A 14,568-nucleotide genomic window follows, 5' to 3' on the forward strand; every position below is an offset into this window, starting at 1 on the left:
AAAACTTATGAATATGAATATTTTATAGAAAGGCTTTCAACAATATACATAACATCTATTTTCTTCCATTGCATACTATATATTACTTACAATGAACACATTACAAGAACTTTAGAAATTACACACTTGTATACAAGAGAAAAAAACAAATTAAAACCTTTAGATTTTCTAGAATTTATATATTATTTACAACACACATATCATAAAACAGTAAATCAAGCACAATGTCTCAGCAAGATTTAAAAAAAGTAGAAAGATACACTATTAAACAAAAGTCCTAACTACTCATGGGGAGTTTTAAGGAACCAGGAGTGTAGCCTAGTGGTAGAGTGCTTGCCTAGCATGCAAGCATGCCTAGCCCTGGGTTTGATTTCTTGGTATCACATACACAGAAAACCACAGAAGTGGTACTGTGGCTCAAAGGTAGAGTGCTAGCATTGAGAAAGCTCAAGAACAGTGTCCAGGCACTAAGTTCAAGCCCCAGGACTGGCAAAAAAAGAAATAAGCTTTTACTGGAATGCATGTTTAAGGAGCAATGCTTACATTTCAAAAGTAAACAAAAGTAAAGCGTCTCTTAAACATAAGAAGTAATTCTGTTCTATGATTATCCTGTGTTAGTTTGTAAGCAATGTGTACACAGGGAACTTTATATTCTGCCCACAAGTTTATCACATCAGACACTCACATTCCAAATACACACAGCTGTCTTACAGATACTAGTAAGAACAACTTGGTTAAAATGTGAAACATTAGTAGGGTTCTGTTTTTTTAAGCTGGAAAAAAAATGTAACAGGTTAATAATGAAATTTCTTTCCTGAGTGATATTTGGAAAATAAGCTTACAAAATTGTTAAAGGGATGATGAAAACTAAAGACAAAAGACTATTAACAGTGATAGCTTACCTGATATGCCATTCTTGCTGGTGCTCAATAAAGCTACAGATGCTGTAGAAACTCTTTTATTGTTCACAGTCTGCCCTGGTTTTCTTGAGGTACATTCTTCACTATCACTGTCCTGTAAATTTAGTTGCCTTGGCTGGAAACACTGTAGTCGACATGATCTGATATTGCTTAATATTTCAGAAAGGGACAGTCTGTTTTCACAAGGTTTACTGGAAGCATTGGTCCGAGAGAAATTAGAAGAAAAGTCTACAGTTTGGGAAGAGCTTGAAAAACTACTCAGCATTTCAGGGTCTATCTGTTTCAGGACTGGGTCATGTTCTGTGGATATTCGGTCCATTATGACCCTGAAAATAAACATATAGAATTTATTTATTCATATATATATATATATATAATGAGTGTGTGTGTGTGAGAGAGAGAGAGAAAGAGAGAGAAATATAACCACTCATCTAAACTTTCACTCAAGACTGTAAAAAAAAAAAAAAACCAGGTCAAAACAAGTAATTTACCTTCCACCTCTGCCAATTCGCCTTCTTGCAAATCCTATACATCTTCTGGGGACTGTAAGTGTTGTAAGGCAATGCCTATACCTTAACTTATCTAAATCTGCCAATTCTGAATTTTCACATGTATGGTTAGCTTGGTCCAAACGAGGCTGCAAACAAACAAACAAATAAAACTTGTGGAATGAATCTTAAAAATAAAATTTAAGCAACTATAGCATTAGTAGAACAATTAAATCCAGATAAAAACTGAAAAATTAAAATTGGGGATAAAATATTAACTAAGATAAAATTTAGAGTTGAATAAAAAATTCATTCATCTTCTGGAAACCGTGAAACTGCTATATGATAGAGTAGGAGAGACAATGGAAATCATAGACACAGGCAAAAGATTCCTGAACAGAATCCCAGGGTCACACAGATTGGAGAGAGACTCGATAAATGGGACTACCTAAAAATAAAATGTTTCTGCACAGATAAAAGCATAGTCACTAAAGTAGAGAGACAGCCAACCAACTGGGAAAAGATATTTACCAATAATACATCTGACAAATGCTTAATATCTAGTATCTACAGGGAACTCAAGAAACTAATGCCCCCCCCACCCCCAAACACAACAAACCAATCACTAAAAGGGCAAGGGAACTAAAGAGAGACTTATCAAAAGAAGAGATGAGGGCCGGGAGTTTGGCCTAGTGGTTAAAGTGCTTGCCTAGCATGCATGAAGACCCTGGTTCGATTCCTCGGTACCACATACATAGAAAAAAGCCGGAAGTGGTACTGAGGCTCGAGTGGTAGAGCTCTAGCCTTGAGAAAGTCCAAGGACAGTGCTCAGGCCCTGCGCTCAAGCCCAGGACTGGCAAAAAAGTGCTCAGGCCCTGCGCTCAAGCCCAGGACTGGCAAAAAAAAAAAAAAAAAAAAGAGATGACGATGGCAGAAAATCATATGAGAAAATGTTCATCATCCATGGTCATAAAGGAAATGCAAATAAAAACAACCCTAAGATACCACCTTACCCCAACAAGAATGACTAAGATTTTGAACTCAGGCAACGACAGATGCTGGCAGGGCTGTGGAGAAAAAGGAACCCTATTGCACTGCTGGTGGGATTGTAAGCTAGTTCAGCCACTCTGGAAAACAGTGTGGAGGTTTTCTTAAAGAACTGAAAATTGACCTTTCCTATGATCTTGCCATACCACTCCTGGGCATCTACCCTGAACATTATAACCCAAGATATGAGGATACCTGCTCAGCTATGTTCATCTCTGCACTATTCACAATAGCCAGGCGATGGAAACAATCCAGATGCACTACTTCAGATGAATGGATATATAAAATTTGGTATGTATATATATATATATATATATATATATATATATATACATACACATACACAATGGAATTTTACATAGCCAACAGACAAGGTCAAATAATGGCATTTGCAGGGAAGTGGATGAATCTAGAGCAAATCATGTTGAGTGAGACAAGTCAAGACCAAAGGAACAAAAGGAGCATGGTATCCTTAATATGTGGCTATTAGATCCAAACAGTACAAGAGCGAGGATTCAATATTTGCATACACAATGCTATGGACATGGTATTGGAAATATAAACATAACTACATAGACATAAAAACCTATGACTCTATAAACATAATGTTTATTTCATAGATTAATATTTATCTATGATATATAAACCCTTAGCCTAATTTTGATTACGTTCTAAAACCTAAGTGTCAGTGATTGTATATAGATTCCCTTCTTGAATACTTGCTTGTTAAACATGTCATTTGAAATATGATGTAAAAATCAATGTTAATAAATTCTTTAATAAAAAACAAAGAAATAATGAAAAAAATTCATTCATCTAATTATTCAAACTAATTTAGATGACAAATATGAATACATGTCGTGTATGTTTAAAAATCATAACCTTTAGAAGAATACCATGTCTTGGGGCCAGGAGCATAGCCTAGTGCTTGCCTAGCATGCACAAAGCCCTGAGTTTAATTCCTCAGTACCACATACTAAGAAAAAGCCAGATGTGGTGCTGTGGCCCAAGTGGCAGAGCATTAGCTTTGAGCAAAAATTGTCCAAGGACAGTGCCCCGGTATTGAGTTCAAGCCTAGTATTGGCAAAAAAAAAAAAAAAAAGAATACCATATCTTTTAATACTTGTATTGAAAGTACAGCTGGTAAAAATCAGTAATTTATAGTCATGCTACTATGATAAACCAAAATGAATTTAGTTTTGACTAAAAATTTTACTTTAGGCAATTATGAGTCAAGCTGAAACTTTTTTTTTTCCCAGTGTGTATATGTGTGGGCTGAGCAACGTCCTTGAGACTTTCAGTCAAAGCTAGCACTCTAGTACTTAGACCACAGCTCCACATCTAGCTTTTTTTTTTTTTTCCCCTCCACATCAAGCTTTGTGGTAATTAATTGGAGATAAGAGTGTAGCAATTTCTCCTTCTTGAGCTAACTTAGAACTGTGAGCCTCAGAGCTTAGCCTCCTGAGTAGCTAGGATTACAGGAGTAAGCCACCTGTGTTTGGCTTCTCTATACTTTTAAGGAAAATGTAACTAATTCCCTTCCTTCATACCCATCACTCTTTTTGTGTTCTCAATTTTGTCTCCTTTCCATAATTTTTTCTTCTCCCATGACTGTAATTTGTAGATAAATACTAATCTTTTCTATATTAGATATGCTCTGAAACAGGTAACAGTGTGTTATGTTTACTATATACAATTAAGACAAATGGTGTCCATAGCCACATAACAAAACCAACCTTGCAATTTTCCAGTTACATATTAGGAAACTTTAGAATTGGGGGGAGGCCATTCTTTTATATAATGCTGCACCCAAAATAGACTTAATAGCACATAGATTTCTAAATGTGTCAAAAAGTTATGAATATAGGAGCCGTTCTGCTCCCACTTCCTGAATGTCATAGAATGTACCTTTATCTCTACTTCTGCCCCCCTTTACAAAATAACATATTTGTAATAATCAAACACAATATTACCACAAGAGAATTTTAAAAAAGATTAGTTTGATATTAAGTGCACAAGAGTTTTATAGGAATAAATCTCAAATAGTTTTCAGCAGTCACCAAAGGTTTCAGTCAACTTAAGAGCCAAGCTCATACTGTTTAAAGCCTAAGTGAAACTAGACTTCTAAAATAGAAGGAATTGTCAAATTTCCAAATAAAGCAAGCTGCTATCTTTTGAAAGGACTCAGTATAATTTTTACTTGTCTATATAGGGAATGTTCAATAAAAAACACTCACGTATGTCTCAATTTTAGTTCAAGTTTAAGTCATCTTGACAGCATATTGGAATATCATGTTATTGCAGTTAATAATTATCTGTTAATTCTAGTTTACAAAAACATCATACATGAAAAAATTCTTACAGCAAAATACTGGCATCCTGCCCGCCTTCTGAAAGCACAGGGACCATCAGGGTCATTTTCTTCTTCAGGTTCTGATACTGGGGATGGTACCTGGACAAAACAGGTATTTAATAGTTATTTTTATTATCACTTTAATTAATTTTAGTTATCAAGTCAATAGATCAATATTTGTAATCACTTAAAATTACAATCTGGCTACAAACACCACTTCTTTATATCTAGTAAGCAATAAATTCCCCCAAACATTCAAAGATAAGCAAATATTATCCATAGCTAACAATTCTTATTTTTAATGGGTTACTTCTAGCAGGTAAGTACACAAGGTATTGCTTAATGGCTTCTAAACCATGAAGGCTATAGACTTACAAAAGAATTAGGTTTTTTATTTTTTTTAATTTTTTCCCCTTTTTTGGGGGGCAAGACTAAGGCTTTAACTCAGGGTCTCACACTTGCTAGGTGGGCTTTCTACCATTTGTATCATGTCCTAGGGCACCATTTGTCTTAGTTGTATATAGTAAACATAACACACTGTTACCTGTTTCAGAGCATATTTAATATAGAAAAGATCAGTATTTATCTACAAATTACAGTCATGGGAGAAGAAAAATTAATGGAAAGGAGACAAAATTGAGAACACATGATTTTTATAAATCTTTATCTATATTTTGAAAATAATATATGGCCATAAATATTTGGTAATGACAGTTACACTTTGCCTATACTTAGGTGTGCTTTTATTCAGTAACTTCTTTCTATAATAAAAGCAAAAAAATCTAGTAAGTAAAGAAGGCTTGTTAATAGGTAGAAAATGAAAGAACACACCAAAGCCTTAAAGACCATTTATTTACTAAAAAGGAAGTTAAAGAAGATTTTGCTAAGAAGTTAGTTGCAGTGATTAAGTGGTTAGCCCATAACTCTACAGCAAAAAAAAAAAAAAAAAAAAAAATCAAAAGGCTATCATGTTACACAGCATTCTGCTTGAGCCATGTGAGAGTAAGCCAAATATCACTATATAATCTGAGTTTTAGTTGTTTCACAATTTTCACTTTGTACTGCATCTCTTTTTCTGACAAACCCTGGTCAATCATAATTCTTTACACATTTTTGAACCTCACAATTTCCTCTTGTCCTATTTCGAAAAGAAAAAAATTCTCTGCATTATTTTCACAGTGGTATTTAGCACTGAACAGAGTCATTCATGAGAGAAAGGCATTTGTTTGAGGTTCCATTATACCTCCAACAACCCAAAGGGGGAAAGACAGAAGCAGTGAGCTGGGGATGATTCTTCTTCCCAGGGAACCAAGTCCTAAACCTGAAATTTGAAAGGAAATCCCGAGGGTCAGTTTTATACTTGTCTTTCTTTGCGATCATTTATCTCTTTACGAAATACATGGAATGGTCACAGCGAAAGTCAGAAAATCTTTTTTTTTTTGGCCAGTCCTGGGCTTGAGCTCAAACCTAAGCACTGTCCTTGGGCTTTCTTAAGGTGAGAGCTCTACCACTTGAGCCTCAGCACCACTTCTGGCTTTTTTCTATGAATGTGGTACTGAGCAATCGAACTCGGGCCTTAAGGCCAAATTCCCAGCCCCAAAGTTAGAAAATCTTGCCTGAAGTTTATCAACTCTTCATATCAACTACCATTCCCTGGGATAGATTCCAAGACACACGCAAAGGCTGTAACATAGTTAGGGTAAGCTGTCAGGAAAACCATAATAAGCATAATCAGGAAGAGAAGGAGTTGGAAATCAGTGGGCTAGGCATGTAATCCTAGCTACTCAGAAAGCTGAGATCTAAGTATTGCAGTCTGAAGCCAGCCCAGGCAGAGAAGTCCAAGAGATGATGTTTATTAATCAGCAAAAAGCTGGAGGTGTGGTTCAAGTGTCAACTGTGAATGGAAAAAGCCGAGCAAGAACCTGAAGCCTTGAGTAAGGCCCTTATTAGTGGTGAGAGAAGAAAAAGGACAAGTGAGAGGGGAGAGGGGAGAGGGGAGAGAGGAGAGAGAAAGAAAGAGAGAGAGAGAAAGAGAGAGAGAGAGTTCAGTTCTGTTCAGTCTGGCAAAAAAGGTTTGTTTTTTAAGGCTCATTACTATTTGTTCTCTGTTTATGGAACTAAGAAGCAGCATATAATTACCTAAACAACCTTTTACTTTTTTGAGTAATCCTGAATTTAGAAGAGCTGCATTCTAAAGCTTCCTCTTTGAATAATGCCCAAGTTATAGATAAATGGCCAGTTATGTTGAGTAAGCCCTTCTTTCAGGCTGGAATACTGAATGTAACAACAAGGGAAAATATGAGAAGAGCTTCCTGCAAGGTCATAGTATTCAATGGTATTTCATCCTAATGGACATATCCTATATAGCAACATTTCCTAAAGTCTCTCTTGTAAAATTATAACACATTCTATACATAGTTTTCTAACTGGAACATTTTCTGACTTTCTCATAATGTATATATCTAAAGAGGCCATTAGCCTACTATTGCATCATTCTATTTACTTTCTCTTCCTTTTCTATTGTTTTTTTGCTGTAGCAACACTAAACTACTAACAGTTTCCTCTAACAGTTTTCTCTGGCTATGACCACCCTTTAAATTCTCTACCTTGGCAAATACTTTGTTAGATCACTATAGCCATTCTTTCAAATGGTCATCTGATGAATGTCTTATGTCTATTTAAAGCCTTGCCTTACAACTGGTTTCATTAAGTGGTTCTCACAAGCATACAAAATGAAACATAACTGTGCACTTGTTATTTTGCATATAAATGACACATTTATGGCAACAATTCAGTGACACAGTAAAAATAATCTAGCAAAAGGAACACATTATATGAAGTCTATATTTTAAATAGTCATAACAATAATTTTATAAACAGTCTTGCTTCTAAATACATTTGTGATACTGGTTCCTAAAAGAATATTGCCTTATAGACAAACAAGAAAAAATATTAAAATATGATAAACCTGGAAAGATACAAGGTTTTGTGGGTTTTTTTTGTTTTTTTGGGTTTTTTTTTTGCCAGTCCTGGGCTTGGACTCAGGGCCTGAGCATTGTCCTTGGACTTTCTCAAGGCTTAGCACTCTACCACTTGAGCCTCAGCACCACTTCCAGCTTTTTTCAATGTATATGGTACCGAGGAATCGAACCTGGGTCTTCGTGCATGCAAGGCAAGCACTCTACCACTAGGCTAAACTCCCGGCCCTCAGATACAAGGTTTTTATACATTTAAAAAGAATAGAAAAGTATAGGCACAACTAGACTAGGTGCTAATGTATCTTAAAAACAAAACAACAACAAAAAACCCTGATCCTTTAATATACGAAATAAAAATATCATTTTAAAAATGGCACTTATAGCCCATTTCTAAAGATCCATTTTAAATACAAAGGGAATATAAAGATGCTCATTTTTCTAAAAGAAAAATACACTCGAAAATCATCCAAGTATTACAGAACTGCAAAAAATTCTGTCCAACTGAGAAATGGAAAGCATATACTAATTTGGTATTTACTTTGTATTTCAGTATTTAATACATGCACAAATATATATATATATAGATATGCAGAAATGCTCTTTTTAATAGTAGATGAACAAAGCAAGAATCAAACTGTGAGTTGTCAATTTTGTTTTCAAAATATAGTAACATAAAAGAGTAAGAGTAAATGTCTTTAAAAACAAGCACCTGTGGAAATTCATCTTCATCTGAGCTGTGAAAGTCATATTGCTTAATGTCACTCTTATTGATCACAGGCAATGTTTCAGGAGTGGGCTGCTGAGATGTTATCAAAGCCTCTGCTTTAGGCTTCTTTGGGTACTTCTTCTTTTGACGAACCACATCAGAAGCCTCTTCTTTCAAAGACAAATGATGAGGGTGCTGTGTACATGGTGATTTTTCCCCCAAAAGGAAGAAATGAAAATCATTTTAGAAATCATGAAAAACTATAATGCTCTTTGAAGAACATACATCTTTATCCAGGAGATAATTTTATTGTTTTGGTATGTAAAAATTAATTTGTGATCATTAACTAAAACATGTCTCAAAACCTTCTAAAAATTACAAAAAATACTTATGGCATTTTTTTACATTGTTATTAAACTGTCAGTGATTTTTTAGATTGTTAGAATAAATACTGCTTCAAAATCAGAAAGTTCTCAAGTGTCGACAGTGTAGTTACCCAAAAGATCATCTGGTAAAGGTGTGGATTTCTAGCCTTTTGTTCCCTTCTACAAGAGTAGTTCTAGTGGTTGGAGATGAATGTTCTGAATATTAAAGGTCAAACAATACGAAAGGTTGTTATATACTTTCCAAGAGCATATATCTTCCAATATAGTTCAGACATTAAAACTATTTAAGGGGAAAATATAGTGAAAATGTTGCATGTGTGGAAATTATGAGGTATAAATTGTTCTATATTTCATATAGTAGGTATACAATGATATGGGGGTAAGACTAATGGGTGCAATCAGCCTCTAAAATTAGTATTTAAAGTCTACTAATTTATATTATGTTTCCTGGGAGAACATCTAAAATAAGATTTAATATACAATAAAAGCTGGTTCTATCAGTAATTATGGGTTAAGGCTTTCCTAGTCTATTGCATAATAAAATCACATTCCTAGGTAAAGTAATGACTAATATAAAATGGATTAAAGATAGCTTATAAAATGACATTTGGGGCACTAACAACTTTTTTGACTAGTAAGGAAAGTATGATTTATAGGTAATCAGGGAGGTGGGGCTAGATGCCTGCAATTAATAAGAATCTTGTATTTGAATTGGCATAAGATGAGTAAGAGTCTTCCTTTCCACATTCTTATGATTATTAAAAATGAGCCCTTGAAAAGCAACGACTATATATTTTTAAAAGATGAATTTTCCACAAACACCCCAAGTCACATTAAAAATCTTCTACAGGTAAGGCTCTATTATCTAGGTGCTTCAAAATAAGCCCAAAGCTCAACTCCTTAAAGTAAAAGGTTGTGGGGTTTTTTTTTTTTTTTTTGAGATTTTAAAATTTTATTGTAAAAGTGACACACAGGGGTTACAGTTACATTACAACAGGTAATGAGTAGAGTCATTATTATTATTATTATTATTATTATTATTATTGGTTGGTGTGGGGCTTGAACTCCGGGCCTATGTGCTGTCTTTGAGCTCATCAGCTCATGGTTACCATCCTATCCCTTGAGCCATAGCTCACTTCCAGTTTTCTGGTGATTAATTGGAGATAAGTCTCCCAGACTTTTTAATGCCCAGGCTGGCTTTGAACTGAGATCCTCAGATCTAAGCCTTCTGACTAGCTAGGGTTATAGGCGTGAGCCACTATGCCCAGCCCATGAGCACATTTCTTTTTTTTTTTTTTTGCCAGTCCTGGGCTTGAGCTCAGGGCCTGAGCACTGTCCTTGGACTTTCTCAAGGCCAGAGCTCTACCACTTGAGCCTCAGCACCACTTCTGGCTTTTTTCTATGTATGTGGTACCAAGGAATCGAACCCGGGTCTTCATGCATGCTAGGCAAGCACTTTAACCACTAGGCCAAACTCCCGGCCCCAGCACATTTCTTTTTGAACAGTGTCATCTCTCCCTTATTCTCTCTCAGGTTTCCCTCCCGCAACCCATCCTCATCAAATTGTAAAGTTGATTTCAAGCAGTCTAGTGAGTTTTACTGCTGAACTGGCTCACCCTTTGTCCCAGGTTTCTGTGTGTCTCTTTCCCTATCCCAAATCAAATAAACTTATATATAAGACAAAGGGTACAGAAAAAAAAAAAAGACAAAAGGAAAAAAAAAGCAAAGAAAAGGACGAAAAAACCCACAATCCGTACAATAAAATATCTCTTGCCTCCATTTCTTGGTGTTCATTTTGATAATCATCATTTTATATGACCATATGCACATAGCCCTTGTGATCCTCTCCTAAGAATATCCTCCTTCTTTCATTCACTAGGTGAATGTTTAGACTGAATGTTAATAATGTCCAGGTGTAATTATTTGTCATTTATTTGTATAGGCACATTCTGATTGTTGCAAATGAGAGAAAACATGCAGCCTATGTTTATTTGAGTCAGGCTTATTTCACTTAGTAATTTTTTTTCCAAGCCTTCTCAATTCCTTATGAATTGGCAATTCTTTCTGTTAGAAGCATAGAATTCTATTGTGTATATTTACTACATTTTCTTGATCCATTTGTCCACTGAGGGGCAGCTGGGTTGATTCCATATCTTGGCTATGGTAAACAATGCTGCAATGAACATTGTTGTGCTTGTGACTTTAGTGTACCTAGTTTGCAGTCAACTGGATAGATAGCCAGTAGTGGGATTGTTGAGTCATGGGGAAGGCTTTATGTTTAGTCTTTTGAGGAACTTCCACGTTGGTTTTCGGAGTGGGTGAACAAATTTTCATTCCCACCAACAATGTAGTAGCATTCCTTTTTTGCCACATTCCCATCAAGCATTTGTTATTGTTAGTTATTCTTGATAATGGACATTCTAACTGAGATGAGATGGAATCTTGATGTTGTTTTGATTTGTATTTCTTTTATGGCCAAAGATGCCAAACATCTTTTCATGTTTCTACTGGCCACTCTTGGAGAAGTCTCTAAAGTTTTAGTACAATTAGAGGTTTTTCAATTAATTTTTATGTATCCCAATTAAATCTCAAATGTAGCAAATGAGTATGGAGTAGATGTCATTATTTGGTCAAAGAATTAAATAATCACTTAGTTCTTTCATTAGGAAGAAATTGTGACCTGTAAGTTAGAGGACTTTGTCTAGTCACTCAGGACACTATCAAAATGTTGATTCTAGAAATGATGACAAGGATAAACTTCCATGGAATAAAGGTTTAAATTTTAGATTTTGATAATATAATGCAAGTCTTGTAAGGCTATAATGGACTTTACTTATAGTAAAGCAAATAGTATATTGGAAAGTGATACTTCAGTAGACATGCATCAAGTTCAGACTGTAAATTTGACACAGAGATAAACTCTACTTCAAAAGAATTGCTACAAAGATTTAATGAGTCTATAAAACTACTAACAAAGTGGTGGCAAATAGTAAAAACCAACTTCATTTGTTTCCTCAACCACACAATTTTTTTTTTTTTGGTCAGTCATGAGGCTTGAACTCTGGGCCTTGGGTGCTGTTCCTGAGCAATTCAGTGCATACCAGTGCTTTACCACTGTGAGCCACAGTGCCACTTCTAGTTTTCTGGTGGTTAACTGATGATAAGAGTCTCACGACTTTTGTGCCCAGGCTGGCTTTCGATCATGATCCTCAGATCTCAGTCTCTTGAGTAGCTAGGATTATAGGCATGAACCACCAGCGCCATGCTGGCTACACTATTTTTAAGACAGTCGCAGAAATAGGTAACTGTTTGATCAATATTATCATCATATAGTCTTTTCCCAAGAGAATATTCACCTTAGTTTTACATTCTTGGACTTTGTGGTGATTTCCATTATGAAGAGTTGCTGAAGTGGCATATAGTTCTTTTTCTGATCTGTTGACCTTCACTTCGTTAAGAATTTCACCTCCATAGTCTCCTAAATGATATCTTGAAAAGATAAATACACAAAGATATTGGAGAGTATGATAAAGAATAACAAAAAACCCAAAATAATGTTTCAATTAATTAAACCAGCAAAATAGGGCCAAAAATCAGGTTATTTTAAAAGAGATGGAAACAAAGAGGTCATATGTTGGATTAAATGAAAAATGCACCATCAAACCAAATCAAAATGACTAAGGTACGTCAAACATGAATTTCTTGTGTACTATGTATTAATAAAACAGTAGGAAATGTTATTTAGAATGCTTAGGAATAATGCGAAATTCTATTTGTTTGTCCTCTTTGTCAGAAAATAAAACCAAACATTCATTTCTTTCAAATCTGTTTAAAATGTACTAAACAAATGTTGTAGTTTATTATAGAGAAGCTATTCCACACACCCAAATCCATCAAATGTAAAACTGAAAATACAATCAGAAAAAGCTCAAATCTTAAAAAAATAATGTAATCAAGAAATTCTGCTAAGCAATTCAGTATCATCAGAGCTTTATACCCACATTCCCACCAATTCTTTTGATGACATTTTGCCCATCATTTAACTAAAGCTGCCAGTAGTATGTAATGGTAGCAATATTACCTTTTTTCCACAACTTCTAAGGTTAAGTGCAATAATTCTCGTTTTGTTTTTTCTCTTCTCTTAATCATTTCCAAAATTGTTATGGCTCTGCTAAACTCTCGTCTCAGTTTCAACATCTTTTCATAAGAGGCTTCATCATTCTTACGATTCTATTAAAATAATTATAGAATAATTAATCTAATTATCTGAATTTTTAACTTCATTAATTTCTTTTACCAGACCTAAATTTGTAAGTTAAATGTTTTAAGAATCTAAATAGTAATAAATGAAAATGAATGTATTTACTTAACTTATAAGCACAAATAAACACCTTTTAATAAATATTCAAGAAAAAAATGTCAGTAGCCATTGAAAAGGCATACAAGGGATAATTCTAATATAAACAATTAGTGTACCCAAAAAATGTACACCATGTGCTCTCTCAAGGAATTTTGTAGTGATAAAAATAGTTTGCCAACATCAAATACCAAAAATAGGCAAAATGAGGCTCTTTCCACTCATGCAACTGTGAGAGCTAGAAGGCTTTTGATACTATAAACATAATATTTGTTGTATATTTATCCTGTCTGAAATAACAATGACAATCAAAATTTCACCCAGAAACTCAAAACTGAAAACAAAATGTCAAGCATATTAAGAAATGGCTTACATTTCAACATTTCACCACCTTATAGGGCAGTAAAGAAATTTAGCAAAAACTATGAATTTTATATTATTAATCAGTTCATTTAAGCATAAGATTTACCTAAAAAAGGGTCAGTAATGAGATACCTGCATTTGTATATATTTACTATTAATACAAACTATTTTGTTCGTTAATTCAAACAACCATATAGTATACAATCTGTATTCGTTGCAGAACTATGGCTAAAAACAAAACACCACTCGGTATGGAAGCAAGGGCCAATTATGCTCAGTGACATGGGAAAAGATAAGTAGGATTGTAACCCAGGACAGCCTTGGTAATAGAGCAAGATCATACTTCAAAAATAACCAATGTAAAAAAAGTACTGGAAATGGAGTATAAGTGCAGAGCAAGTAGTTCAGCAAATATGAGGAACTGAGTTCAATCTCCAGTATGGGTCAAAAAAAAAAGCAAAAAAAAAAAAAACCAAAACCTAAAGTACTTATGCATATTTAAGTTAAATACTGGAATAGTGTATTAAAATCTAGACTGCCTAAGAAATATTTCAAAGTCCTTCAGCCTTTGCAGCAGTTACAGAAGTGGTATTTATTCATTTATTTTTGTCAGATGTGGGGCATGAACTCAGGGCTTAAGCACTGCCCTTGGGCTTTCTCAACTAGAGCTCTGCCACTTGAGCCACAGCACCACATCCAGCATTTTTTTTTTCTATGTATGTGTACTGAGGAATCAAAACCAGGTCTTCGTGCATGCTATGAGAGCACTCCAAGCCAAACTCCCAGCCCTAGAAGTGCTTTTATGTTTACAAAACGAAAGCCTCTGCTACCTGCTAGCACTATTCAATTTGGCATACCTCAATGCTTGCCTACCTCCTTAACAGCCAGGAAGTACATATCTTTCTTGGTTAAGTATTTTTATTATCCTTCTAGTTTTGAATTAATCAACATTTCTAACTAGCCAACACTG

At 34.7% G+C, this 14,568-nt stretch overlaps 1 protein-coding gene across 1 annotated transcript in view; it reads right to left on the reverse strand.

Annotated features, from left to right (window-relative positions):
• Positions 1–14,568, reverse strand: part of Epc2 (enhancer of polycomb 2) — a 90,998-nt gene that overhangs the window by 15,077 nt on the left and 61,353 nt on the right. The window contains exons 5-10 of the mRNA XM_090342855.1: positions 12,960–13,108; positions 12,235–12,367; positions 8,496–8,687; positions 4,818–4,907; positions 1,412–1,557; positions 903–1,246 (exon numbers count right to left, since the gene is read on the reverse strand). Of these exons, the coding sequence (XP_090198981.1) occupies positions 903–1,246; positions 1,412–1,557; positions 4,818–4,907; positions 8,496–8,687; positions 12,235–12,367; positions 12,960–13,108 (1,054 nt within the window). The remainder of the gene's footprint in view (positions 1–902; positions 1,247–1,411; positions 1,558–4,817; positions 4,908–8,495; positions 8,688–12,234; positions 12,368–12,959; positions 13,109–14,568) is intronic.

This window comes from Megascapheus bottae, chromosome 12, assembly GCF_031878675.1.
Source record: "Megascapheus bottae isolate mThoBot1 chromosome 12, mThoBot2.hap1, whole genome shotgun sequence".
Taxonomy (NCBI): domain Eukaryota; kingdom Metazoa; phylum Chordata; class Mammalia; order Rodentia; family Geomyidae; genus Megascapheus; species Megascapheus bottae.